General features: G+C 46.3%; 1 protein-coding gene across 1 annotated transcript; it reads left to right on the top strand.

Moving 5' to 3' along the window:
• The first annotated feature begins 1,956 nt into the window (after positions 1-1,956).
• LOC147526215 (coiled-coil domain-containing protein 68-like) lies at positions 1,957-27,730 on the top strand. Its single transcript, XM_086630310.1, has 9 exons — positions 1,957-2,076; positions 3,733-3,873; positions 4,248-4,393; positions 4,672-4,788; positions 5,800-5,883; positions 8,187-8,292; positions 8,746-8,824; positions 11,741-11,791; positions 27,558-27,730. Exons 1-9 carry the CDS (start codon positions 1,957-1,959, stop codon positions 27,728-27,730), a joined length of 1,017 nt encoding a protein of 338 aa, XP_086486436.1.

Consider the following 27,730-nt stretch of genomic DNA (forward strand, 5'->3'; position numbering starts at 1 on the left):
TCCTGGAGGTTTCAGCCTGAATTGCTCCTGGGTTGCCTTGGCATTGAGTGACTCAGTAGCTGTTAGATTGTGGGCAGGAGGGAAAACAGCAGCCAGAAAGACAGAACAAACTTTGGTTAACCCCTTGTAGCATTGGTGGGACTGGTGAAAAACCTCTCCTGTGCTGCAGCCGTAGGCATCTGTGGTTTCTGCTTTACCTTCCAGCCTGGATCAGTCGTGGCACTGTGGAATCAGGGGATGACATTTGGAGGGAAGGATTTGTTTTTTTGCATGAGGTCAAAGCCCTCCAGGGTCGTGTCTGGATTTCCAGCTCTTCTTTGCTATTCGAGTAGAAGCTCTGGTAGGAGATGTAGCTTGCTCTTATGCAAATTGATTTTCCTCCTCTCTCCCATGTCCAGAACAGGGATGTGGCATCTGCTGATACTCCTGACTTCTAGAAGGTGGAGAAGAGTACAAAGGAAAGCAATAAGAGTTTTTATTTTATTGCTCTTGGAATTTGCAAATCACTTAAGAATTGGAGTTCTAAGTAGTAAGCTTGAAGTATCCTGGGGCACTTCTAAGCTTCTAAGCTTGAAGTGCCCTGGGGCACTTCAAGCCCACGTGTTAAATTTCTCTATGCTCATTTATAGTTAATTTGTTGTTTCTGTTGTTGTTCGCCTGGGACACAAGGTATATGGAGATGTCCCTGGTGGGGTGAGCTGCTGCAGATCCACCTGGGCAGTTACGCAAACCAGCTCCACGCAGCTCTCAGGGAATGGCATTCCTCCTCCATTTCCGCAATAAACATTTCAAGTTGGCTCATTATGTTTTATTGGAAAATGAGCCAGTTAAGGAACGGGCTCACCTGGGCAATCTCCCCGGTAGCGCTGCAATACTTTGTGTTGGGTTGACTCAACCACCAGCCTGGGCAGGAGCCCCAGGACCTTGAACTTGAGTATTTTAAAATAAATGCATGTTAAAATGAAACATTATTGTAAATAATTATCTCTGAGCTTTGTAAAGTGCAACCGCTCTTTGTCTCTCCTGCTGTGAGCCCATCCACACCCTCCGTGCTCCGTAATTGGCTTTATTATTCCTCCGTGTTAACCTGAATCGGTTTCAGATCCTTCAAATGTGCTCGTTAAAAATCAGCTGCTCTATCGTGTGCCTGGGATAGGGCTGGGAATGCGGCGTCTTGAAATCCCAATGCTCACTTCAGAGCCATGCGGCTGACACTGGATGTCACCATTGCACAGCACAAACCCAACCGAAGGTGCTGGGAAGTTATTTTCCCTGCGAGAAAAAGCCACGTCTCTTATCTCCCATCTATTTCCCCCTAAGTAGTTGAGGTTTTTTTCATTTTCCTAAGAGTTATGACATCATTTAAGCTTTGTGCTGCTTGTAGCATCTGAGCAGGACGAGGTTAATCCTGCTGAGCCCGATTAAAACCAGTTCTGTTCTGGCGTAGCCGTTGAGAAGGCAGAGCCAAGCGTGGCCTGAATTCCCCAACGGCAGTGGGATTACCGTGGGCAGGATGGTCCTGTTTGGTTTATAAACTGGGCAGATGGATGGCAAAAGTTTGGAGTTGTTCTTGGTTAAACTGTGTGTGTGGGAGTTACGCGCTTGTTTTTCTGCCTGGGATCTCTGGCCATGTGTTTTCTGAAATAATATAGGACGGGGGTGTAGGCTGGTAGTGAAAAGTCATTGAAATCTTCGGTGAAAATAATTTGTGAATATATCACTTTTCCCATCCATTAAAAAAAAATAATAAATCAGGTGTCTGCATTTTTATTTTTTTTAAGTGGTCCTTAATGTTTAGTGCTTTAAGCTTGCGATGTCTGCTTGGCTCCAGTATGTCCCTGAGCTTGAAATGGAATTAAATGGGATGGAATAATAGGATTGTTCTCCATCCTTGTGTAATGAAACAGGCTCCTTTCTTCTCTCGCTTGTACATACCAGAAAAACACATGTATAGTGATGACTACCCTGCTACTCACTGAGCAAATAACACGAGAAGACCACGGCTCAGAGGGAAACTATGTCCTTTATGGATCCTTGTGTTCCCAAATCACTGAGGAAGCTGAATATGTGAAAAAGGTATTTCTGAAGTCGTCACTGTTCTGTTCCTTTCTTTGCTTCAGCAGGAAAGAGGGTAAATGAAACTAACAACCACGGAAAGAGAAAATCCTGACCCGTGTGGCAACACGCACTTAGAAAACCTTCTGATTTATGCATCGATCATAGAATCATAGAATGGTTTGAGTTGGAAGGGACCTTCAAGATCATCTAGTTCCAACTTCCCTGGACCAGGCAGCGGAGTTGGAATGAGATGATCGTGAAGGTCCCTTCCAACCCAAACCATTCTATGATTCTACGATAAGCTCTGGAGCAGTGAACAGCTTTATTTGGAGTAGAAATATTGGTCTGGAGGACCGGTATCTTGGGAGGTGGAGGATGACCTGTGGGATGGGCAGATCCTGGAGGTGTCGGTCAGCAAACCCAAGAGCACCCAGGAGAGCACAGCATACAGTAGTTTTGAGAGGTGTGAAATAGTCTTGAGTTGTTCCTTTCCTGAATGCCACAGGAAATGCAGGAAAAATGGAGTTTAATGAGTGCATTTAATGAACTCTTGTGTGTAATGACAGAAGAGCTCCAACTTTTGATTTAAGCTAAAAAAACCCAGACTTCCTTAAATCCCTTTATGATTAAATTTATGGACTTGCAGAACAGTACTGTAATTTCATAAATTTTCTGGTGGATACTTAAGCATCTCATAATCCAAAATCATTTGCATGAAGCAATAACCGACAAAAAAACTATATTCTGTGGTGGTGACACCAGCTCATGAAGGGCCCAGGAAGTTGGGCACTGCCTGATGATGACACCACCATGAATAGGTAGCACATGCCTTATTATTCCTTTTTAATTCTTTATTTTTTTCTAATTTTTTTTTTTCTCCCCATGAGAGATCTTGTGAGCAGCGAGACTCAGGCTGGTGGATCCAGTATCTTCTCTCTTTGCTCTAAGCAGCAGAGCATGGTGATGATAATCCACAAAAGCAGTTTTGCTGCATCCCAGAAGAGCCCTGTGGAACAAGGGAGAGGAAGGATCAGCGGGCTGAAACACGGTTAATTAAGAAAGAATCAATCTCAAAACATTATTTTTAGAAAAATCTTCCTCCTTTCTCTGCTCGCTTGAGGAGTGAGCTGAAACAAAAGCCTCTGTAGGGAAAAGGGAGTGATTTATGGTTTGAACCCTTTCAGAAGTACAGACTGCCCTTTGGTGGTGGTGGTTTATTTTTAACAAATCAACTCGGAGTACTGGAAGAAAGGCTGTATAAATGCCAGCGTGTTCTGGCGCAAATCCGACAGATTGCAGGTTGTCCCCTCACACGTACCAGCTCTCAAAACGGCCGGGAGGCAAACACTGAGCACGCATTCCTGAACACCTGCAGAGAGGGGGAAAAAAAGTGGTTTAAGCAAGTTAAAACCACTTTGAGCAAGTGGTTTGGAGCAAAGAGTTAACCCCTGGGAAGCAAACAGATGTGGCAATGTTGTGTCCGAACAGTTAAAATATGTGGGAGTAAAAAAAACAGGGTATTTTTTTTAGCAGCTCAGACCCCACTCCCTGCACGAGCCGGAGAGGTGTTTATAAGAAGCCAGATCTTTTAGAGTCGGATCGATCACTCAAGCTGTTTTTCTATTCTTTAAAAAAAAAAAATAAAAAATTTCCATATGTGTTTCCTTTTAGCAGCTTCCGCAAGTCTCGGGCAATAAACCGGAGTCCAAGAGTAGTGGCTGGAGCTGGAGCTGCAGCCTCGTTGCGAGGACCATGAAGGAGACCGAAGAGCAGCTGCTGCTGGTGAGCAGGGAGAACCAAGTGCTGAAGATCAAGGTGTGTTTGGAGATTTTTATTTATTTTTTTTTTAAGCTTTCGGATGAATACTTGTGCCTTCCAGCCCAGTTAGAGTTGGCATGAACAAAATTCATGTGGAAAGCCGCTCCTGGGAACGCATCCTATTTGTGGCCAGTGAGACGGGACAGGCAGCTCTGTTAGTAGTCGACAGCAGATGTATTTACAAGCGGTTGTAAGTGCATCTCTCCTCTTAAGCCATCATCCACCGTTCGTCATGGGGGGATGGCTCAATACTGAATAAATCTGCCTTTATTTGGAAACTAAATTTAAAATCGTGAAAATGTGATTGTAACATCACTTGTTTTTTTTTCTCAAAGCACAATATATATGTGTTGTACTATTACTTGTTCTAGCTGGAAGCCATGAGAGAAGCAGGTGTACAGGCTCTCAGATCTGCCTCCCAGAAACTCTACGAGAGTTACCAGACTCGGTCAGAGGAACTGAAAAAAAAGCATGAGAATGAGAAGCAGCAAATCCAGCTACAAATCTTCCCCCATGTGTGGCCACCACCATCCTGTTCACTCGCAAAATATTTATGCAGGCTCTGGCTCTCTGTGCTGCAAACTTTGACCTAAGAGCTACTGAGTAGCTATCGTGGAGTGGGGAGTTCAATAGGAATATTAAAATGTAAAATTATTTTAGTTTTATTCCTAATTTTTGGAATTGGGGCGGTAGAGTTGGCTCAAAACTCCTTGAACCGTTGCGGCAGCCCCATCTCGATCCGTCCTCTACGTTCCCCAGCTCCCAGCACGGCTGCGTTAACATTCTTGGTCCCAGGTCTACAATCTCCAACAAGAAGCAAAGCTCGGAAGACACCAGCCGCCTCACCGAGGGCATCAAGGAAAAATGTGCCCATGTGGCAGAGATGGAGAAGCACGTGCAAAGGATGGAGGAGGTACGTCCAGCTGTCCTGGCAGTGGGAGTCAGCTCTGCCCTGGGAACGCCGGCGTTTGGGAAGAGGAGTTGATGCTCAGGGTTTGGGGTGTGTTAGCTGTTGGAATTGGGACTAAAAAGGCTTCTGCCATGTTCCACCAAATTCCTTTTGCTGGAACTATAAAGAAAAGGTGCAATTTGAGCTCCTTTTTTCAGTTATTTTGGTATTTGGTTAAAATCTGTAGAGCATCAGGGAGAAGTCTATGATTTCTACTCCTGAAGAGCTGCTCTTCCACCTTCCTCCATCTAGCATTGGACATGAAAACGTAGCCATCCCAGCACTAAAACCTGCTCCTTTTAGCCCTCAGAAGGCATCACCGTAAGCATCCGAAATCCCGGGCAGGCGAATGAGTGCTGTGGGCAGAAACTTCCAGAAAATTTCTTCGCCTTTATTGTGCGTTTTCTTCATGGTAGTTGCGTTGGAAGACGTGATGGCACTGTGCGTTGTTTCTCTGATGTACGCACTCAATAGTGGTGGAAATTACTCCTACAGAAGTGCCGTTCTAAAATGAAGTTTTTCCTGTCCTGAGATTACTGTAATTTACTGGGATTAGGGAGTCAATGAGTGTATTTCTACCTCCATTACAGGCAGTGAGTTTTTCTGATACTAAGAGTTTTGTCATCAGTTTTGGTCAGATTTTTCCCTCTGTGGCCAAGGTTTTAAGAGGTGGATGTAGCAGTAACGCAGTAGCCTGTGACCATTGAGCACAGACTCTCACCAGACCTCAGGATTTTGCTAATTAAGTCAAGGAGAGAACTGCTATTTTAAAAGAGTTTGGACTTTTCTCATGGTAAATCAGTACTGTCATCCCTTCCAGATTAAATTCAGAGAGGTCAGACTGGTTTATATCTCCAGCTGGTGTTGATGTGGGTGATTATTGCTGAATTCTGTCTGGTTTTAGACACTGAGAGGAGCCTAAAATGGCAGGTGATGTAATAATAGTTTTTATGTGACTTGGAATTGTTTCCTTCGGAAAAGAAAACTCTGATAGAGAAGAAAATGTCATTTGAAAAGATGCTTCAAGAGATGACATCAAGCAATGAAGACAGCAAACGGTGATTAAATGCCTGTGATAAAGTGTTTTTCTTTCTTTCTGGGAAATTATTTCAAGCAGAGTACTGATCGCTTCCTCAGTTACCTTCTGGTAGTAAAATTACTCCTGACGAAAGTGACTGGTTCAAAACCTGATTTACTGTGAGTGCTTGGAGAAGCCAAGACAGATGTTGATGTTCTACAGCTCTTAGATGTTGATTCTACTCCAATTCCTAGTACTTTTCCTTCCACCTTGCATGCACGAATTGCTTCTCTCTTGTCATGGTTTGATGTGGAGGGGGGGTGATTCTGGTGGCAGGAGAGGGGTTTTGCTCCCTGCGACCTCCCTGGTTTTGGAACCGGGTTAGGCTTAGTTCTGGCCACCAGATCAGACTGCCATCCCCCTCGGGGTTGAGCCAATAGGGCGCCTCTGCGAATTGCCCTATTTAAGTCAGGACAAAGGAACCGGAAAAGGTGCTTTGCCCAGGATCAAGGAGAGAAGGGAGGAGGGCACTGCCCCCACTCCCTAGCTCTCGGCCGGGCAGCTGCCTGCGTTGGGCCGGTGCCACCCACGGAGAATGGCGGCGGCGGAGCCAGCTGGGGAACTCGGGGGCACCCCACTCCCGGGGTGCCCACTGGGCTGAGTTCACCTGGAGAGGACTGAGATCTGAGAGAAACAGCCGCATCGACACCAGGTCAGTGAGGATGGAGCGGGAGGAGGTGTGCCGGAGCCGAGTTTCCCCTGCAGCTGATGGTGAGATAGCAGGCGGCCCCCCTGCAACCCGGACGGCCTCGGTGGAGCAGAGACCCACTCGCAGCCCGTGGGGAGAAGATGCCTGAGCCTGAGGATGGTCGTGTTGGGGTGCACGGCAAGGCAGAGAGGCATCTGGAGTCTGCGTGATGACCCACGCCAGAGCGAGTGGCTACAGCTCCCTAAGTACCCGAGACTGTGGTAAAGCCCACACCGGAGCAATCTGTGGGGAAGGATTGTTTCCAGTGGGCTGGACTCACGCTGGAGAAGTTTGTGGATTTTTCCTCGTGGGTAGGGGATCCATTGGAGCAGGGGAAAAGGGTGTAAGGACTCCTTCTCCTTTAAGAAAGAGGCAGCAGTAACAGCACGGAATGAACTGACCTGCACTCCCCCAGTCCCTGCCCCCTGTGCTGCTGGGGGGAGGAGGTAGAGCCGGGAGGAAAAGGAAAGGGGGGGGGAAGGTGTCGGTTTTAAGATCTGGTTTTGTTTCTTTCTGTCCTCTCAAGTAATCGGTTTTTGTTTCCCTTTGTCCTTCTAAGTAATCATTAATAAACTGTTTTGCTTTGAGAAAGCCCTGTCTGTTTTGCCCAGGACCATGGTTGGTGGGTGCTCCCTCTGTTCTTGTCTCAACCCTCAGTCCCTTTGTTTTTTTTTTTTCTCTCCTCTCTACTTTACTGGAGAAGGAGAGACTGTGTGAGTTTTAGTTGCTGGATCAGCCTAAAACCACGACACCTCTCCCGATTCTTGCCTGGAGGCGAGTGACATTGTGCATGCAGTAGGTAAGGCAGAAGCCTTCATGATGTATGAATTTACTTATCAACAGCTAGTAAGGGTGGTCCTACCAGGCAAAATATGTCTCAAACCATAGTTTTATTTGTTCTGCTCAATAAAGAATCATAGAATGGTTAGGGTTGGAAGGGACCTCAAAGACCATCTAGTTTCAACCCCCCTGCCATGGGCAGGGAAACCCTCCACTACACCAGGTTGCCCAAAGCCTCATCCAACCTGGCCTTGAACACTTCCAGGGATGGGGCATCCACAACTTCTCTGGGCAACCTGTTCCAGTGCCTCACCGCCCTCTGAGTGAAAAATTTCTTCCTTATATCTAATCTAAATCTGCCCTCTTTCAATTTAAAGCCATTTCCCCTTGTCCTGGCACTACATGCCCTTGTAAAAAGTCCCTCCCCAGCTTTCCTGTAGGCCCCTTTCAGGTACTGGAAGGCTGCTATAAGATCACCTCGGAGCCTTCTCTTCTCCAGGCTGAACAGCCCCAACTCTCTCAGCCTGTCTTCATAGCAGAGGTGTTCCAGCCCTCGGAGCATCTTCGTGGCCCTCCTCTGGACCCGCTCCAGCAGCTCCATGTCCTTCTTGTGTTGGGGACTCCAGAGCTGAATGCAGTATTCCAGGTGGGGTCTCACGAGAACAGAGTAGAGAAGCCTTTATACATATAGTTCTGGATGGATTACAGTCATGTATCCCCAGGAAACATCCTTGCTAGCAACAAGCTCTTGAGCTGCTCCTGCAGGTCAGCAATCCCTGGGGATTGAACCCGGGGTGCTCTGCTCTTGCCCGCAGGTGCCTGGATCTCCAGAGGCAGATGTCCATCCTCCAGGAGCAGATCTGTCACCTGCAGCACATGATCCAGGCACAGCACCACTGCCTGCACAGCGTGATACAGGAGGTCAGGCTGGCGCGGGCTGTCCCATTGGGCAGGTCTTCAGTGGTCCACTTCCATTAAGATGGAAATGGCATCACTAAAAATGGGGTTATTGTGTTGGAGTCAATGATTTCGGGCAGACCCTTGAGTTCTCCTAGAGTGCTCCCCTCACCTCGTGGAGCACTTTCTTTTCCCATCCAGCTAAGGCAAGGCCCAGCACTAACGAGGTTTCTGTAATATGACAACAGGAGGTAGACTTGTCCTAAGGAAAACACGACACCGTGTGTTGGGAAATTGTTTCATAAATCAGTTAATCATTAGTTTGAGTTCTTCGACGGTAAAATAGTAGGGACTTGAACGGTCTGCGATTCCCCTGGCACGGGAGATGTTTAACTCTTGGGTTTTGTTTGACACAGAGATGTTTCTGATGTATTAAGGGTTTTAAATCTCTTACAAGCTTTCTTTCTTAACTCTCAGGCAGAGGAAATGAACAACGAACTCAAAAGCCAAGATAAAAAAATAGACCTGACAGAGAAGCTGGCTGCACTGGAAGCACAGATGAAGTCAGAAAGTAAAAAAAATATATTGAAGGGAGAGAGCAAAAGTGTTGCTGTATGTCGCTGTTGAGACGGACACGACATACACAGGTTCAAGTAGTATTCATTTATTATATAATTGTGATAGTTCGATGTGGGGGAGGGGGTTCTGGTAGCAGGAGAGAGGGTTTGCTCCCTGTGCCACCAGATTGGATTCCTATCCCCCTGGGGGTTGAGCCAATCATCGGCGCCTCTGCGAATTACCCTATTTAAGTTGGGACAAAGGAACAGAAAAGGTGCTTTTGCCCAGGAGCGAGAAGGGAGGAGGGCGCTGCCCTTGCTCCCTGGCCCCGGCCGGGCAGCTGCCCGCGCCGGGCCGGCGCCACGTGCTCAAGATGGTGGCGATGGAGCCGCTTAGGGAACTCGGGGAGCACCCCACTCCCGGGGTGCCCGCTGGGTTGAGTTCACCCAGAGAGGACTAGGACCTGAGAGAAATGGCCACACAGACACCAGGTCAGTGAAGATGGAGCGGGAGGAGGTGTGCTGGAGCTGAGTTTTCCCTTGCAACTGGTGGCGAGACGGCAGGTGGCCCCCCTGCAGCCAAGATGGGCTTGGCGGAGCAGAGACCCACTCGCGGCCCGTGGAGAAACCCACGTCGGGGAAGAGATGCCTGAGCCTTAGAGAGGTGGTGGAGCATGGGATGCACGACGAGTAACTGTTAATAATGGAGCTTGGGATGCACGACGAAGTTGTGAGGCATCTAGAGTCCGTGGGATGATCCACGCCGAAGCGAGTGGCCACAACTCCCTAAGAATCCGAGACTGTGGTAAAGCCCGCACTGGAGCAATTCAATGGGGAAGGATTGCGTCCTGCGGGTAGGACTCATGCTGGGGAAGTTTGTGGATTTTTCCTCGTGAGTAGGGGATCCATTGGAGCAAGGGAAAATGGTGTAAGGACTCCTCCCCCTTTAAGAAAGGAGCAGCAGTAACAACATGGGATGAACTGACCTGCGCTCCCCCATTCCCTGTCCCCCTGCACCGCTGGGGGGGAAGGTAGAGCCGGGAACAAAAGGAAAGGGGGGTGGGGAGGTGTTGTTTTTAAGATCTGGCCTTGTTTTCTCTTTATCCTCTCAAGTAACTGGTTTTGTTTCCCTTTGTCCTTTTTAAGCAACTGTTAATAAATTGTTTTGTTTTAAGAAAACTGAGTCTGTTTTGCCCAGGACCATGGTTGGTGGGTGCTCCCTCTGTTCTTGTCTCGACCCTCAGTCCTTTTATTATAAAACCACGACAATAATTAATTCCATCTCCCTCTTGCAGGTTCCAGCACACTTTTATACTAATTCTAACAGTGCACGCGACATAAGCAATTAGGTGATTGGTTAACTACAGCTGTTCACGCGCCTTAGCCTAATACATGATTGGTGATCACGCGCTCTATATAATCCAAGCCAAATTCATTACATCATGCAATTAGTGCAAAAGCACAGTCCAGTTTCTTATCTTACAGTTCCTCCTTATCTTACGGTTTCCTGGCTCTCCCAGCACCTGCAAGTTGTTTTCCATTTCTTCTGTTCAGGGAGTTTTCAGATCTGCAGGGGTACACAGCAATCTCTCCAAGGTCAGTTTCTTCATCTTCTGTCCTGGGATCCACGGACCAGCCATAGTTTCCCACACAAAAGCAGTTCTCTACAATCAGGGGGCCCTTCACACTGCTGGGCTTGTGACAGTATGACACTGTTGGGGTGGTATTTCTTTGCACTGCATCTTCCACTGGATTTAAAAAAAAATAAAACCCAAAGAACAAAACAAACAAAAAAATCCCCCCCAACCCCTTTCTGGGGGGTCTTTGCTGGTGTCCAGGTTTGTCTCCTGCCCAAAGAGTAGTGGTAAATGGGGCTAAATCTGGCTGGAGGCCGGTCACCAGTGGGGTTCCCCAGGGCTCAGTGCTGGGTCCAGTTCTGTTTAACATCTTTATCAATGACCTGGATGAGGGGATTGAATGTACCCTCAGTAAGTTTGCAGACAACACCAAGCTGGGAGGCTGTGTCGATCTGATTGAGGGTAGGGAGGCCCTTCAGAGGGATTTGAACAGACTGGATCGTTGGGCTGAGGCCAATGGCATGAGCTTTAATAAGGCCAAGTGCAGAGTCCTTCACTTGGGGTGTAAAAACCCCAAGCATCGTTATAGGCTCAGGGAAGAGTGGCTGGAGAGCTGCCTGGCGGAGAAGGACCTGGGGGTGTTGGTTGACTACTGGCTTGATATGAGCCAGCAGTGTGCCCAGGTGGCCAAAAAGGCCAATGGGATACTGGCGTGTATCAAGAATAGTGTGACCAGCAGGAGCAGGGAAGTGATCCTGCCCCTGTACTCGGCACTGGTGAGGCCGCACCTGGAATATTGTGTCCAGTTTTGGGCCCCTCGCTTTAAGAGAGATATTGAGCTCCTGGAGCGGGTCCAAAGAAGGGCGACTAAACTGGTCAAGGGACTGGAAAATAAAACTTATGGGGAGCGGCTAAGGGAATTGGGGCTGTTTAGCCTGGAGAAGAGGAGGCTGAGGGAAGACCTGATTACAGCCTACAAATACTTGAGAAGGAATGGTGGGGAGGTGGGGGAAGGGCTCTTTATATTAGTGATGGGTGATAGGACAAGAGGAAATAGGTATAAGCTTAGTCAGGGGAGGTTCAGGTTGGATGTTAGAAAGTATTTCTTCTCTGAAAGGGTTGTCAGCCACTGGAATAGGCTGCCCAGGGAGGTGGTTGAGTCCCCATCCCTGGATGTGTTTAAGAAAAGGGTGGATGAACTACTTAGGGGTATGGTTTAATGGGAGATTAGAGATCATCCAGTCCAACCGTCCCTAAGGTCTTTTCCAACCTAGAAATCTATGAAATCTATGAAATTATGTTATGCTGAAAGAGGATTATTTTATTTTTTTCCCTCATAGAATAAAGAACTGAAAGACAGAGTAGAGTTTCAAAAGCCGTCTGGACCGAGTAAGTACCTTGGGAGGTACCACGGGACATGGGAACAACCAAGCCTGTGCCTCTTACCTCTGCTATCCTTGCAGAGCTGAGTCAGGCCTTGCTGAGAGCAACCAAATTTCATCCTGCAGAGATTACCTTCTCTGTAAAAGAGAGGAAAAACACAAGCTCTGCTTCAAACTGGTGGTGTGAGGGTGGTTCCCCAAGTCCTGACTCCCATGCAGCTGTCCAGCTTGGATGGGGCATGCTCAGGACATCCACCAAGGGCATCTCAGAAGCTGGTACATCAGTTTGAATTTAAACAGGAGCCTTTTCTAGGGGATACAGTCCTTTGCTATAGTCAATCTGTGTGGAGAAATTTTCCAGCTGCTGCAGCATGCTGTGAAAGTTCTTTCCCCATGCAGGCTAGCTGAGAAACACCTGTAGCTTGTTACACTGGGAAAGATGTTTTGAAACAGGTTCTGTAGCATTCAGCCAATCACTCTGGGAGGGTGGATGGTCAAGTGACCAATAGCCTTGACCCATCTGGTGAACCATGTGACTTGTAATTATTTAAGGTAGGGCATTTTCTCCTAGAAGGTGGTGTATTTCTCTCCTTATTGCTAGATGTATATTGACCTGTGTTGGAGCTACAGCCTGAAGCCTTCTTGTTGCAACAATTGGTGAACCCGATGTGATCTGAACGCAAATGAAATCAGAAGGTGCATGCATTCTATTGTGGGGCTCCAGGGGCAGAACTCTTTGAAAGAAAGTGTGATGTTTTCTGCTTTCAAATCTGTAATAACGGATGCAGGAGCTGACATAAGTGATAAAACTCTTTGCGAATTGCTAAATTAGGTGGCAGAACATTAATGTCTAGCTGACCTTAACACTGTCTTTAGCCCAGAAGCCTGGAAATGTCTAGGGGATAAGTTAATGCATGAAGTTGTGTTTGGAGATTGATGTGCGGAAACAGACTCCACAACTCAGAAAGTTGTAAAGTAGGTATGTTTATTGCAGCGCTGAGTGCACAGGGGATCACTCCACCACAAACGTGCACACCCGCCATAGCAGTTTTTCTTGTATTTATACAGACACACTCATAACCCCCTCCCCAAAAGGGCAGTCTCTCCCAGGAGATCATTTCCATAGCCCCCGCCTCAGGATCCGCCTCAGGCTCCTCCTTGACATGCCTCCTGGTGGTGGTGGGCAGGGGTCTTTGGGATGAAGGCCGTAGGTCTTCCTTGCTGTGTGTTTTCACTTCTTCCCTAAAATTCCTGTTTTGGCTGGGCTTGCAGAGCCAAACCGTTTCCCAGCCTGGCCTGGCCTTGAGTGGACACCTGGTTGTCTCCTACTTGTTATTGTTTGAAGACAAATGTTACTTCTCGTTAGTCCTTATCTCTCCTCTTTGTCTGTTTTTCTCCCTATGGGTCACGAGTTACAACCTTGCCATCATTTATTTTGTCTCTCTTACCGGCCTTCTTTTCGGGTAGTTAGTGTTTCAAAACAGGGATTAGTATTTGATAACTTCTAGCAATTCACAGAGCTATTTCACAGAGCTATGTATTTCCCAGAGTCTTATGCCTATTCTTATACCTATCCATAGAAATAATAGCTAATATAGTCTTATGTAGTCTTATGCCTACTCCTATACCTATCCCCGTATCAGTCCCCCCTTTTCTATTAAATCAAGTAAATTCTTTTACTTGCCTAAGTTTCCCGATTGATATAACGCTTTGTGCATTGAAGATACCCTTCGAAACACACACCAAATCCATATGTACCGCAGTGTTAGTAACAGCATCAAGGCAGCTGTAGCTATTAACAGTATTATAACAGGATGTATTAGATGACTGAAAAATCCTGACCATCCCAAAAGTGCTTCCCACCATTTATGTTCTCCATCCTTCTCTACTCTCTTTTTTCAATTTTCTTTATCTTGTTTGCATCATAATGAACTGTCACCAGAGTTTTCTGTCCGCTCTTTCTAATTTGCCCAGTATTTGCATTAAACCAGGATGCTGTAGCAATTTCTTTATCAAAGTTAGATTTGTTCCTATAGGTGCGGGTATTAACTCGTAGATCAATGTATAGTCTGATTTTAGAATATGATGGGATGTGACGGGAGCAGAATAGTGGAAGTCACATCCCGTGATTCGAGTGAAATTACAGATGCAGAAGTTTGAATGATTTTTAGTGCCTACTTCCGTTTCTTCTACAAATACGGAGCTACATTTTGTTCGTAGACATGCACAACCTTTCCCTGCATATATTATGATTGTCTTTGAGCCAACATCAGGGCGAATTTCGAAGTGACACACCTTTTGATCAGTATCAAGACAGATATCTTGTGCTCATATGGTATTACTTTCACTTAGAAATCCTTGTTGTTCTCGCACAATGCAGGATTTTAGAGCTACTGTTTGTCATCTGTCTCTTACCCTTTGGGCCCATGTTCTATGTTCGAAAGGATAAAGCAGGGTTCTGTCATGGTATATCCCTAAAGCTATGATGTTATGGATCACAGTTATTAGAGCATTACAAATGGTTAGTACAAAGGCTGTAACTGTGTGCGTGGTGGGGTTACAAGTAAAATTTACCATATTCCACCAGGATTGAAGCGCTCTTTCTTTACTTGTGGCACCATCCCAGACTACCTTTCGGATTTCAGTGGGAAATATTCCTTCTTCTCCTTCTCTTATAATAGAGGCGATACTATAGTATCTGATTGCATCCATAGTTGGGCCTGAACACAACTCAGGGCTAGTGAGATATTGGCTTGTAGCCCGTCGATCACATCTACAATTATATTGTGGTCTCTTATGTTTGTTTGTTCCCAGTCTGGTCAGATTTGTGATGCTAACCACTGGTGAACTCCTAAAGTCAATAACGAGGATTGTAAGTGCCATTGCAGTTTTGACAGATCTGTAGTGACAGCGGCCAGCTTGTTCATTATTACTTCTGAGTCTATGGTACTCAGAACTCCCAACCCTGTTCCTAATAGCCTCGTCAGGTCTCTTGTTTTTTGTCTTTGAGAAATACCTTTCCTCTTTCTTAGCCAAGTAGTCCATCCTTCATAAGAGGTTTGTAAGAAAGGAGAACACAATGGTTGGATTTCTGATACATTAATCTGCATTGATAACTCAACCTTTTTGAGAGACCAGTCTGGGTTGAATAACACTTGCTGCTGTCCTGTGTTTCTTATTACATATGGACCAATTTCATAAATTTTGGGTTCTAGCTTAGGTACTGGCGTAGGTCGTGTGGTAGACATATCTCTTTACGATGCGTCCCAGTGTTTATTTTAACTTTAAATGAAAGTCCAATAGCACTATTGGCCCAGAGACAAACCACTTCAGTGGTTTGCACTAGTGTGAAATTATGCCAACAATCTAATTCTTTAGAAGCACATTATTTGTGGGAGTAATTGAGATAGTAATTTTAGTAATTTGGGATGCCTTTTTATGGGTGGGGCAATTAATAATTTGGCATCCTACTTTGATTTTTTTTTTCCCCCTACATTTCCCTGAAGTTGGTGAATTCCCTTTGTATCCTTACTCCGTTCTTGTTTTAAATATTCTTGATTTCCATACATAACCACGGTAGATAGATTTAAACCTTCTCGAGCAGAGTATTTCCCCATGGATCCAATATACCTACCAAGGCCACTTAGTATCATTCTGGCTACAAGTGCTTTCCCACCCCTGAATTATAATTATGACTGTGAGAAAAGTAATTTCCCTGGTTGAACTTGCGTGACCTTCCATGGAGATCTATGGACTTTTTACTCTGGTGTGATGAATCCAGGCATTCTGCTCCTTGATCTTGATTGCTGTGTAGGAGGTGAGGAGTACTTGGAATGGTCCTTCCCACTGTGGTTCCAAAGTTCTTCCTGCAAGAGACTCGACGTATACAAAATCTCCAGGTTGTATATTATGTACAGGTCCATCTAGACCTCTGCTCCGAGTTCCAAATACATGTTTTTCAATTTCTCTGAGTTGTTTGCTTAATGCCACCATATAGGAAGTCATAATTCCTTCACCAATTTGTGAAGACACCCCCTTTTGTACTCCATAAGGCCACCCATATAAAATCTCAAATGGGCTCAGCCCTTCTTTTGCTCTGGGTTTGGTTCGTATTCATAAAATTGCCAGAGGCAGAGATTGGGGCCAAGCCAAATTAGTTTCCTGTCCCAATTTAACAATTTGTTGTTTAATCAAATGATTCATTTTCTCTACTTGGCCACTCAATTGTGGCCGATATGGAGCATGTAATTGCCAATCTATTCCTAGATGGTGACTAATTTGTTGCACTACCTTAGAGATGAAGTGTGGTTCCTCTGTCTGAGGATATTACTGCTGGGACTCCAAACCTGGGTATTATTTCTTGGAGTAATGCTTCGGTTATTTCTCGAGCTTTAGCTGTTCTACACGGAAAGGTTTCTGGCCAGCCTGAAAAGGTATCAGTTAGTACAAGCAAATATTGATACCCCCCTTTTCTAGGAAGTTCCGAGAAATCAATTTGCCAATGTTGTCCTGGAGCATTCCCTTTTCCAATTTGGCCCATTTCTGGCTGTGCAATGGTCTTTGGACTAGTCTGGAGGCAGAGATCACATTGCTGAGTTACTTGTCTGACAGCGGTATACAGATTTTGAGCCACTATACTTTTGATAAGATATTTGTATAATGCTTCCACCCCACAATGGCCTTTCTTGTGTTCTTCTCGGGCTAATGGCCAAACCATAGAAGAAGGAACTGTAAGTTTTTCGTGTGATGGCATGGCCCACCTATCCTCATTATATGATCCTTCTAGATCTGTAATGAGTTTACGGTCATCTTTTGTATACTCTGGCTTACCTTCTAAAGATATGCATCCATTGGGGATTAGTGCCCCTTCTACCTGTATCTCTTTTCTAGCAGCCTGTTTTGCCTCTCTATCCACCAGTTCATTCCCTCTTTCCAATTCTGTGCTCACCTTCTGGTGTGCCGATGTGCATAATTGCCACTCTTTCAGGAAGTTGTACTGCATTAAAAGTTTTAAAGTCTCTTCTGCATGCTTGATAGCTTTTCCTTCAGCTCTTTCTAGAGCTCGACTCAGGGTTATGATTTCAGCTTTCTGTGCCAAGGTGTCAGTTGGTAATGGTCCCGATTCTATTACCTTTTCAGAAGTGGTGACGGCGTATCCCGAATGTCGCTTTCCACTCATAACATAACTGCTTCCGTCTGTGAACCAGTGTTCTACCCCCTTCATGGGGGCATCTTTGAAGTCAGCGCGGCTTGAGTGCGTCGCCTGAATTGTTTTGAGACAGTCACGATTCACTCGTTCTCCAGTGTTCCCACTGAAAAATCAAGCTGGGTTAACAATGTTAGTAGTTATAATTTCAACATCATCCTGTTCGGCCATGATGGCTCGATACCTCAGGAACCTCTGCGGGAGAGCCAATGTCCCCCTTTTGCTTCAAGGACCGTGGACACTGTGTGGGACACGAAAACAGTCATTTTCTGGCCTAAGGTAAACTTCCAGGCCTCTTGGATATTCAGGATGACTGCTGCTACCGCTCTCAGGCAACTGGGCCATCCTTTTGCGGCAACATCCAGTTGTTTGGAAAAGTACACCACAGCTCGTCTGCATGGTCCCAGGTCCTGTGTCAGTATCCCTAATGCTATTCTCTGAGAAAAATGGTTTACTCACATCAGGAAGTCCCAATGCTGGCGCTGACATCAGGGCCTTTTTCAGCTGGTGGAATGCTCGGTTTGACTCCGTATCCCACTGGAGGTAATTTTGGCTGGATGTTACTAAAGAATACAGCAGTTTAACAAGCAAGCCATAGTTGTATATTCAGAGCCGACACCACCCCATCATTCCTAAGAAAGTTTGTAGCTCTTTCACTGTCTGTGGTTGGGGATCTGGCATATGGCTTCTTTCTGGGCTTGTCTCAGGAAACGCTGACCGGCACTGATTTCCTACCCAAGATATGTAACTTGTTGCAATGTTACTTGTGCCTTTCTCTGAGAAACCCGGTACCCCTGGAGCCCAAGAAAATTTAGTAAACTTACAGTCCAGATGACACAGGATTCTCTGGTCTTAGTCGCGGTAAGGAGGTCGTCTACTGTTGCAGGATCCCTTCTGTGGACGGCCCAGAGTCATGAACATACACCAATATGGTTAAAAGATCATGCTCCGTTTATTACAAACAACACACAGGTTATATAGCGGAATGTGGCGTGACACGACTACATACTACAATTGGCTTGCTTAGCATAAACACACTCTCGTGGGTTATAGTGATAGGGCAGCGCTAGCAGAACACAGGTAATAAGCTCATCCCTTCAGTCTCCTCATTGCGGTCATCGGAGAGGCATCCAGGAGGCGTGCATCTTGGCAGGCTATCAGTCTACGTTTCCTTTTAAGGCCATTGAGATAACTTGAAGGACAAAAGTAATCTAGTTGGTAACCTTGTGCTCTGGGGCCCAAACAGGGATTGTCCATACCCGAGAGAATATTATGGCCAGTCTCGGAAAGGAATTCCTCCACAGTCTACATATTGTAATACTTTTCTTTCTTCTTGTGGTGGTTCCTGTGATAAATGAGTGAGTCCCAAACAGAACTCCAATCAAAGTTTACAATTTATTAAGCGAATAAAAGCAAGCAAACAGCGCTGGGTGCGCCGGGAGTCTCCGCTCCACCAAGACGCACACCTGCCGTGGCAGTTTTTCTTGTATTTATACAAACATATTCATAGCCCCCCCAAAAAGGTCAGTTTTTTTCCCATGAGATCATTTCTATAGTCCCCGCCTTAGGATCCGCCTCAGGCTCCTCCTTGACACGCCTCCTGATGGTCGTGGGCCTGGGTCTTCAGGATGAAGGCCGGAGGTCTTCCTCACGTGGGCAGGTAAAGCATAAGAATTTGTTACCACAGGGAATTTAATGATTGTTCGCTGATCTACAGCTCTCAGGTCTTGCATCATTCTATATGACCCACCCGGTTTCTTTACGGGGAGGATGGGTTTATTATGAGGTGACATACATAGTTCCAAAGTTCATTTTTCTAAAAGTCCGTCAACTACGGGTTTTAACCCCTTTCGACCCTCCATGGGTATAGGGTATTGCTTGATTCTAATCGGGTGATGTAGATTTATTATGTAAACGCTTACGGGGTCCATTTCTACTTTTCTAATTCCTTTTTCTTTATATTTTGGCCCCTGTATCTATTAAAATAGAACCTCTTCCTTATGGGGACCTATTGTTAATTTTATCAAGGGCTCTGTTGATGTTGAAGTCCCCAGAATATATAGCCCCTGACACCCCTATTCTTCCTTAAACATTTTTTTTATCTTGTTCTCGCTTACGGCAGTCTTTTGAACATGTCCCTTCTTGTTACAGTAGTAACAAATGGGAACCGTGAATTTTTTATTTTTTTTTTTTTTTTTTTAAAACCGGCTGCCCCCGGGGTATGTTTTCTAATTTTTTACTTCCCCAGACAGGGCTTTATTCCTCTGACTTTCTCTCACTGCTGCTACAAAGATTCTTGCTTTTGCCGTTTGTTTCTCTTCGTCTCTTCTAACATAGACTTTTTGGGCTTCCCTAAGTAATTCCTCTAATCCTCTTTCCTGCCAATCTTCTAATTTCTCTAATTTCCTTCTTATATCCTTCCAGGATTTAGCTACAAATTGCGTTCTAAGTAATGCGGTCCCGGCCACTGTATTCGGATCAATTCCTGAATACATTTGTAGGCTTTTTCTTAGCCTCTCCAACCATTCTGTTGGAGATTCATCTTTCCCTTGTTGTTCATTAAATGCTTTATTAATATTTTGCCCTCGGGGAACCGCTTCCCTTATTCCTTGTATGATCAACGTTCTCAGATCCCTCATGTTTTGTCTCCCCTGAGGTTGTTGATGATCCCAGTGGGGATCCACATTAGGCCATTTCTGGTCTCCCGGGGGTCCTGCTTGATTTTGTCTTTCCCAAATTCTCATTCCAGCTTGTCTAATCATTCCTTTTTCTTCAGCAGTAAATAAAATCCCTAAAATGGATTGTATTTCTTCCCAGGTATAAGTATTAGGACCTAGGAATTGATCCAATTTTTCTGCTACTTCGAGGGGATTATCCAATAGGGTTCCCATTTCTTTCTTAAAATTTCTTATGTCTGTGGTATTTAATGGGACTGCTACGAACCCTATACCCCCCTGATTGCCCCCGAGAGGAACCTCTCGTAAAGGATATAAAGAGGCTCCCTTGGATACGGCAATCTTACTTCTTGTACAAGCAGCCGGGGTTTTTCCAGCTCCGGTGCTGTCGGTGGAGGTGGCAGAGGTATAGACAGTTCTGATGGGGATATTACGGCCACTGGGGGGGAAACCACCACAGGAGGCGGATTGTTAAGATATGGTGGCGGTAAATTATCCAGTGGTTTTTATTTATTGTCTCTCTCTTTTTTTTTTTTTCTCTTTGCTTTTATCTCCTTCTTTTTCCTCAAATTTCTCATCCGTTTTTAATGTAAGTATTGAGGCTGAAAAAGGACCTGAAGTCCTGATCCATAATTTTGCATATTCGCTTTCCTCCTGACTGAAAGGTTCCTTTGAATTAACATATATATTTAAGGCTTGGCAAATCCAATCTTCAAAGGATCCAAAAACGGGCCAAAAAACATGTGGCTTTAAAGGTTCTTTTGGCCATGTAATCATGCAGTAGTGAATCAATTTTAATTTATCTTTTTCTTTTCTGGGGCCCCTTTCATCCCAATTTCTGATCATTAGTCCTAATGGACTTTCTACCGGTATATCTGGTAATTTGCTCCCTTTTTCCTGATCCTGGGTCTTTGACTTGTTTTGACCCATCTAGGAATTTTACTGTGGCAATTCCTACAGCCCTTGATTGCTGGTATGAATGTGTGGCAATTCCTACAGCCCTTGGTGGCTGATATGAGTGTGTGACAATTCCTACAGCCCTTGGTTGCTGGTATGAGTGTCTGGCAGGGGGTTAATGATCTATCACTCACCCACGAGTCCTATAGGAATCGCTTCGGTCCTTCACCGGCCAAGTCCCTCGCGGGAGATTGGAACCGCGGTTAGAAGACCTCCGCACTCGCTTCGGAACTACGTTCCGTCTCGGTCACACTCTTACACACACACATACACACACAGGCAACCGTATCCCACCCAACCGAACGATCAACGCCTTAAATACTTACACCTCCGTCGTCTTCTTACGACTCCGTCATTCGGATTGTCGTTCGGGATATAACCGAACGGTGTACGCACGGCCTCGGCCGTCTCGGTTCGGGATCGAACCAAACAGTATACGCACACCACAATCACACGCGGCGTTACTCACAGCTCCGCTGTCTTCGTTCGGGATTATACCAAATGGTCGCTCGGGTCTGCGCGCAGAGAATTACGGGCAAAACAAAACTACTGAAACCGGCAAGGGAGCTGAGCTCGTATAAAAATAAAATTCTTTGCTTGCTTCTATTCAGGTTCAGGATGGTGTCAGTCCCGACCCAACCCGACCAGGAGTCACCAAAAAAGTAAATGGTGAGGCGCCCCTCCTAGATCAGGTCAGACTTCAGGAACTAAGACCATCCCGGACGAGCCCCCAATTGTGATAAATGAGTGAGTCCCAAACAGAACTCCAATTAAAGTTTACAATTTATTAAGCGAATAAAAGCAAGCAAACAGCGCTGGGTGCGCCGGGAGTCTCCGCTCCACCAAGACGCACACCTGCCGTGGCAGTTTTTCTTGTATTTATACAAACATATTCATAGCCCCCCCAAAAAGGTCAGTTTTTTCCCATGAGATCATTTCTATAGTCCCCGCCTTAGGATCCGCCTCAGGCTCCTCCTTGACACGCCTCCTGATGGTCGTGGGCCTGGGTCTTCAGGATGAAGGCCGGAGGTCTTCCTCACTGTGCACTTTTCACCTCTTCTCTAAAATTCCCGATTTGGCTGCGTTTGCAGAACCAAACCGGTTCCAGCCTGGTCCGTCCTTGAGTGGACATCTGGTTGTCTCTTACCTATTACTGCCTGAAGACAAATGTTAGTTCTTGTTAGTCCTTATCTTGCCCACATAGGCTAGTTTTTGTCTCCTTTCCTCCCTACAGATGTGTGGGTCCTGAGTTACGACTTTGCTGGCATCTGTCTTATCTCTCTCACCAACCTCCTCCCTGGGCAGCCAGCAGGGACTGGGACTTCACACTTTAATTAAGGCAAGCAATAATTCATACAGCAGTTAATGTAGCAGTTAGTATTGAATGTTTAAACAATAACTTGTTAGTATTTGGTATTTAAACAATAACTAATATATACCCTCTTATGTGATTTTGTTAGTATTTCTATATTCCCTCTGTCAGCCCCCCCCTTTTTATTAGATCAAGTAAATTCTTTTACTTGCATAAGTTTCCCGATTGATATAACACTTTGTGCACTGAAAATATACACACCAAACCCATATGTACAGCAGTGTCAGTAGCAATATTAAAGCAGCTGCAGCTATTAACAGTATTGTCACAGGATATTTTAAATGACTGAAAAATCCTGGAGCTGAAGGTGACCACCTGAAGAGAGCTTCCCAGCATCTATGCTCTCCATCCTTTTCTACCTTTTCACCATTTCCTTTTATCTCGTTTTGCATCACGATGAACTGTCACCAGAGCTCTTTGTTCTGCAGTGCCAGAGCATCCTGTGTATCACTCTGGCGGTCGACAGCATCATGAGGAATTTCGCAGGTTTATGTTTTTGCATTTCACAGAGATCTTGAACTAAGATAATCATTTATCTTGAATGGGCACACCCCGTTCCTTACCACCATATTGACACGAATCAAATGAACATATTTCACATTCCCATGACTCTAGGTCTTTTGCTGGCTGGTTTCTGAAAATCGTAGGGCTGTTCTTAAAACCTTGTGGCAACACCGTCCAGGTGAGCTGGGTCTTTCGACCACTTTTGGGATTTTCCCATTCAAAAGTAAAGATTTTCTGACTGGCTTCATGGAGAGGGAGGCAAAAGAAGGCATCTTTTAAATCTAAAACTGTAAACCAAGTCAAATCAGGAGTCAGAGTGGTTAACAGGTGTTATGGTTTGAAGTGGGGGGGGAGGTCCGGGTGGCAGAAGCTGCCCATCACACCGGACTCCCGTCCCCCTCGGGGCGGACTCCCGTCCCCCTCGGGGCTTGAGCCAATCGGCGCCTCTGCGAATTGCCCTATTTACGTCGGACAAAGGAACCGGAAAGGGGTGTCTGTGCCCAGGAGCAAGGAGACGGGAGGGGGGCATGGCCCCCGCTCCTGGCTCCCGGCCGGGCCGGTGGCCCGGGCCGGGCCCAATGCCCGCCCCGTTGAGGATGGCGGCGGCGGAGCCGCTTGGGGAACTCGGGGAGAGCCCCGCTGCCGGGGCGCCCACCGGGCCGAGTTCACCCAGACAGGACTGAAATCTAAGAGAAACGGCCACACAGATAAAAGGTCAGTGAAGATGGAACGGAACAACGTGTGCCGCGGCTGAGTCCCCCTTGCCAGCAGCCCCTTTGTAACAGTCCTCGGTGGAGCAAGCAGAGACCCACTCGCAACCAGTGGATGACCCACATCGGGAAGAGATGCCTAAGCCTGAGACTATTGTGAATCATGGGCACAGGTAGAGACACATTTACGCATTTTACGCATTCAGAATCTGTACGGAGACGCATTTAAGGTCGACATGACGACCCACGCCGGAGCACATTTAAAGTTTATTGATGACCCACGCCAGAGCGAGTGGCTACAGCTCCTTAAAAGCCCAGGACTGGTAAAGCCCGCACTTGGGGCAAATCTGATGGGGTAAGGATTTGCCCCCCAGCGGGTAGGATTCACGCTTTCGCCGTGAGTAGGGGATCCGCTGGAGCAAAGGACAATGGTGTAAGGACTCCTTTTCCTTTAAGAGAAGCGGCAGTAACAACTTGGAATGAACTGACCTGCACTCCCCCATTCCCTGCCCCCCTGCGCCGCTGGGGGGAGGAGGTAGAGCCGGGAAGAAGAGGCAAAGAGGGGGGGAGTGGTGTTGTTTTTAAGACCTGGCCTTGTTTTCTCGTTATTCTCTTAAGTAACCGTTTTTGTGTGCTTTTCTCTTTCTAGGTAACTGTTAATAAATAGTTTTGCATTAAGAAAAAGCCTCTTTTGCCCGGGACCGTGGTTGGTGGGTGCTCCTCTGTTCCTGTCTCGATCCTCAGCTCTTTTATTACATTTTTCTCTCCTCTCCATTTTACTGGACTGGGAGAGCTGCGTGGGTTTGGTTGCCGGACTCAGCCTAACCCACGACAACAGGGTATATGGATTAGCAACCACAGGGTATTGATCCTCTGTTATTTTGTTTCTATGATTGGACGAATCCCTTCCCTATCTTCCTTTTTAGTGGGTATTGTTTAATTCTTACCGCTCTGTGTTCGCTTTTCAAATTTATTACCACTGGCTGGGCATTTGTGGCACATCCTGGAACATCAGTTGCCCAAACTCCTGGATACACCCGGTCAGTGATTTCCGTGTCGATTTTTTCCTTCTGTGGGAATATTAACTAAAAGCAAGCTCATTATTTGTACATACTGATGATCATTTACCTCCAGAGTAATTTCACCCTTTTTGAATTTTATCGTGGCTCCCAATTGTTCTAATAGATCTCTTCCCAAAAGGGCTTTTGGGGAGTTTGGCATATACAAGAATTTATGAATGCCCACTTGCTTACCCAGTTTATATTTTAAAGGTTCAAAAAGTAAGCCTTTTCACTCTGGCCAGTTGCTCCTTTTACTACAATGTAATAATTTCCTAAAGGCATTAAGGTTTGATTTAAAATGGAATATGTTGCCACCATATCTAGTAAAAATTCCATTTCCTTTCGTTCCTCCCCTAGCCTCATAGTGATCTTTTGCAAGATCCCTGGCAGTTTTTATGACTAATTGTTTCTTTGTCTCAGTTAAACATTCTATCAATAATTGTATATCATTCCAATCAGGGTTGTGCTGCTTTATTATGAATCTAAGATTTTGGGTGGTGCTTACTGTATCGTTGCAATATTCCTGAGCAGCTGTCTTCCATTCCCTTAAATCATTATAGGAAAATGGTACCTTAATTCTTATTGTCCCACCATCTGGTCCTACTACTTCCCGGAGGGGTGCCTGCAGAATCGTTGCTGTTGGCTGCTCTGCTGTTGCTGGCTGTTTTTTCTTAGTGCGGGAGGATATCGGGCTGTCTGGAGGAGTAGGGGTCTCGTTTGAATCCTCATTCCGCTCCTGAAACTGAGGGGGAGGCTTGAAAATGTCAGTTAGATCTTGTTCTGTGCCCTGGCGCATTTTACTTTTTCTAGTACACCTTTGTCCAATGCTGCAGGCTGAGCAGCAGCTTTTTAATTTATTTTTGTTCTCCCTCTTGTTTTCTTTTTCTAATGCGAGGACTATAGGATCTCGTGGAGGCATTAGTCCGCAATCTCTCCATCATTCAGGGTTATTTCAGAGAACAAAGAGCATATCTGTGTATTTAACTTTATCCCATTTTTCTTCCCTTCTTAGGAACAACACATTAATTGTAAAAGCGTGTCATAGTTTAGTGTTCCACCCTCACTGGGCCATTTAGCTTCATTTTCTAGCTTATAAAGCAGCCACCATTGGTTACAATATTTGATTAGTTTCTTTGTATTCTCCGTGCCTCCTTGTCCCACTATATCTTCCCAGTGTGTTAATATACATCCCAAAGGGGATTTTTCATAAGGTTTACTTTTTCCCCCCCCATTTCACTTACTTTCCCTTTACTCCATTTCTCCCTTTTAACTGCACCTTAATATTCTGTCTGATGCTCATGTGAATAATAATACAATTTTTAGTTTGTCACTCGCTTTGTCCGTCTCCGGCTGTTTCCCTCATGGGAGAACTGAACCGCGGAGTCAGACTCAGTGTTCAGACGCCCAAGTGAAATGCCAAAACGGCGCCTCGCCATTCAGGGAAGTAGCGACAGCCTCTGAGTTTGCTCGATCTGCTCGCAAGATCGCTAGCGGTCTGCCAGTCCCTGGTTCTTGCTGGCCCAGTCTCTGGATCTGGATTCCAGCTCACCAGTCCCTGGTCTCAGTCTCTGGTTCTTGCTGGCACGGATTCCAGCTCACCAGTCTCTGATCCTCTAAGGCAGCAAACTCCCCAGGGCCCTCCTTACTGCAGGGCACCCTGCCCTGCCCAGGGACAATGCTGCACGCCGGACGTCTCCGCGCGATTTACCAGCAGCCCCATACGCCGGACGTTTCCAGCCATTCTTACCCAAACATACCGTTTGTCCGCGGCTCAGGAAGTCCTTGTCTGCCTCTGGGTAATCGGCTGAGGAGAGGAGGCTCCTCCGAGGAAAATTCTCGAGGCGCGCCTAGGGGCGTCCGCTCCGCAGTCGGTTCCACAGTCGAGCAGAGTTTCCTGCCTGGCTTGCCAAAACTGATGTGTGGAAATAGACTCCACAACTTGGAAAGTTGTAAAGTAGGTATGTTTAGTGCAGCGCTGGGTGCACAGGGGATCGCTCCATCACAAATGTGCACACCTGCCGTAGCAGTTTTTCTTGTATTTATACAGACATACTCATCACCCCCTCCCCCAAAAGGGCAGTCTCTCCCAGGAGATTATTTCCATAGCCCCCGCCTCAGGATCCGCCTTGACACGCCTCCTGGTGGTCGTGGGCAGGGGTCTTTGGGATGAACGCCGTAGGTCTTCCTTGCTGTGTGTTTTCACTTCTTCCCTAAAATTCCTGTTTTGGCTGGGCTTGCAGAGCCAAACCGTTTCCCAGCCTGGCCTGGCCTTGAGTGGACACCTGGTTGTCTCCTACTTGTTATTGCTTGAAGACAAATGTTAGTTCTCGTTAGTCCTTATCTCTCCTCTTTGTCTGTTTTTCTCCCTATGGGTCACGAGTTACAACCTTGCCATCATTTATTTTGTCTCTCTTACCGGCCTTCTTTTCGGGTAGTTAGTGTTTCAAAGCAGGGATTAGTATTTGATAACTTCTAGCAATTCACAGAGCTATTTCACAGAGCTATGTATTTCCCAGAGTCTTATGCCTATTCTTATACCTATCCATAGAAATAATAGCTAATATAGTCTTATGTAGTCTTATGCCTACTCCTATACCTATCCCCGTATCAAGATAAGAGTGTAGTTGACCTGCTGTGTACATGGGGGATCCTGCATGACATAATGCAAAAATGGACAGCAGGAAGAAAAGAAAAAGAATTATCGGGCTCTGATGAATCTGTGAGTGAAGGTTCCAAAGGGGACGATGAGTTATCTGATGGGACACTGACCCCGGGCAACACGGGCAGTGTCTCCACTGCCCTCAGAGACTGAGAGAGTTGTGGAGACTGCACAGGGATCCTACCCCTCTCTGTGGGATTATGTTCCATGCGATTTTGTGATACTGGAATATCCCTCCGCACAAAACAAAGCATTGGAGGGTTCCCCACCCTTTGCCTCAGCTGCCTACCCTTTCTCCCCTGTGCTACAGCCGCCCGTACAGCCAGCGGGATCTGTCCGTCCTACGGCTCTGCCATTCACTCCTCAACCAGGCCAGGCACCCATGCTTGCTGCTCCACAATCCGCCCTGGCGGCGCCGCAAGGACCTTTCACACTGTTCCTGGGTGTGACCATGGCACCCTGGTCTTCCGCAGCTCCGTTTCTGGCATCTTCGTGTCCCACACTATCGCCTATAGAGCTCGGCTATCCAGCACATGCACCAGCATCCAGACATTCTCCGGTACAGGTGCAGATGGTGCAACCACCATTGACAAATTTCTTGACATACCAGTTTTTGGCGGTCCTTCAAGAAACGTCACAGCAACTTGTGGTACTGACGGAGGTGTTGCGGCAGGCTACTACTGCTGGACTTGTGCCAGCCTTCCTCATCCGTGAGGCCATCGGACATACCTCTACCCGACAATGTAAGCAGTGTCACTACGGACACGCTTACTACACTGCAGGAAACTGTGGCAGCAGTTAG

The sequence above is a fragment of the Tauraco erythrolophus genome, chromosome W (genome assembly GCF_009769465.1).
Source record: "Tauraco erythrolophus isolate bTauEry1 chromosome W, bTauEry1.pri, whole genome shotgun sequence".
In the NCBI taxonomy this organism is placed as follows: Eukaryota; Metazoa; Chordata; class Aves; order Musophagiformes; family Musophagidae; genus Tauraco; species Tauraco erythrolophus.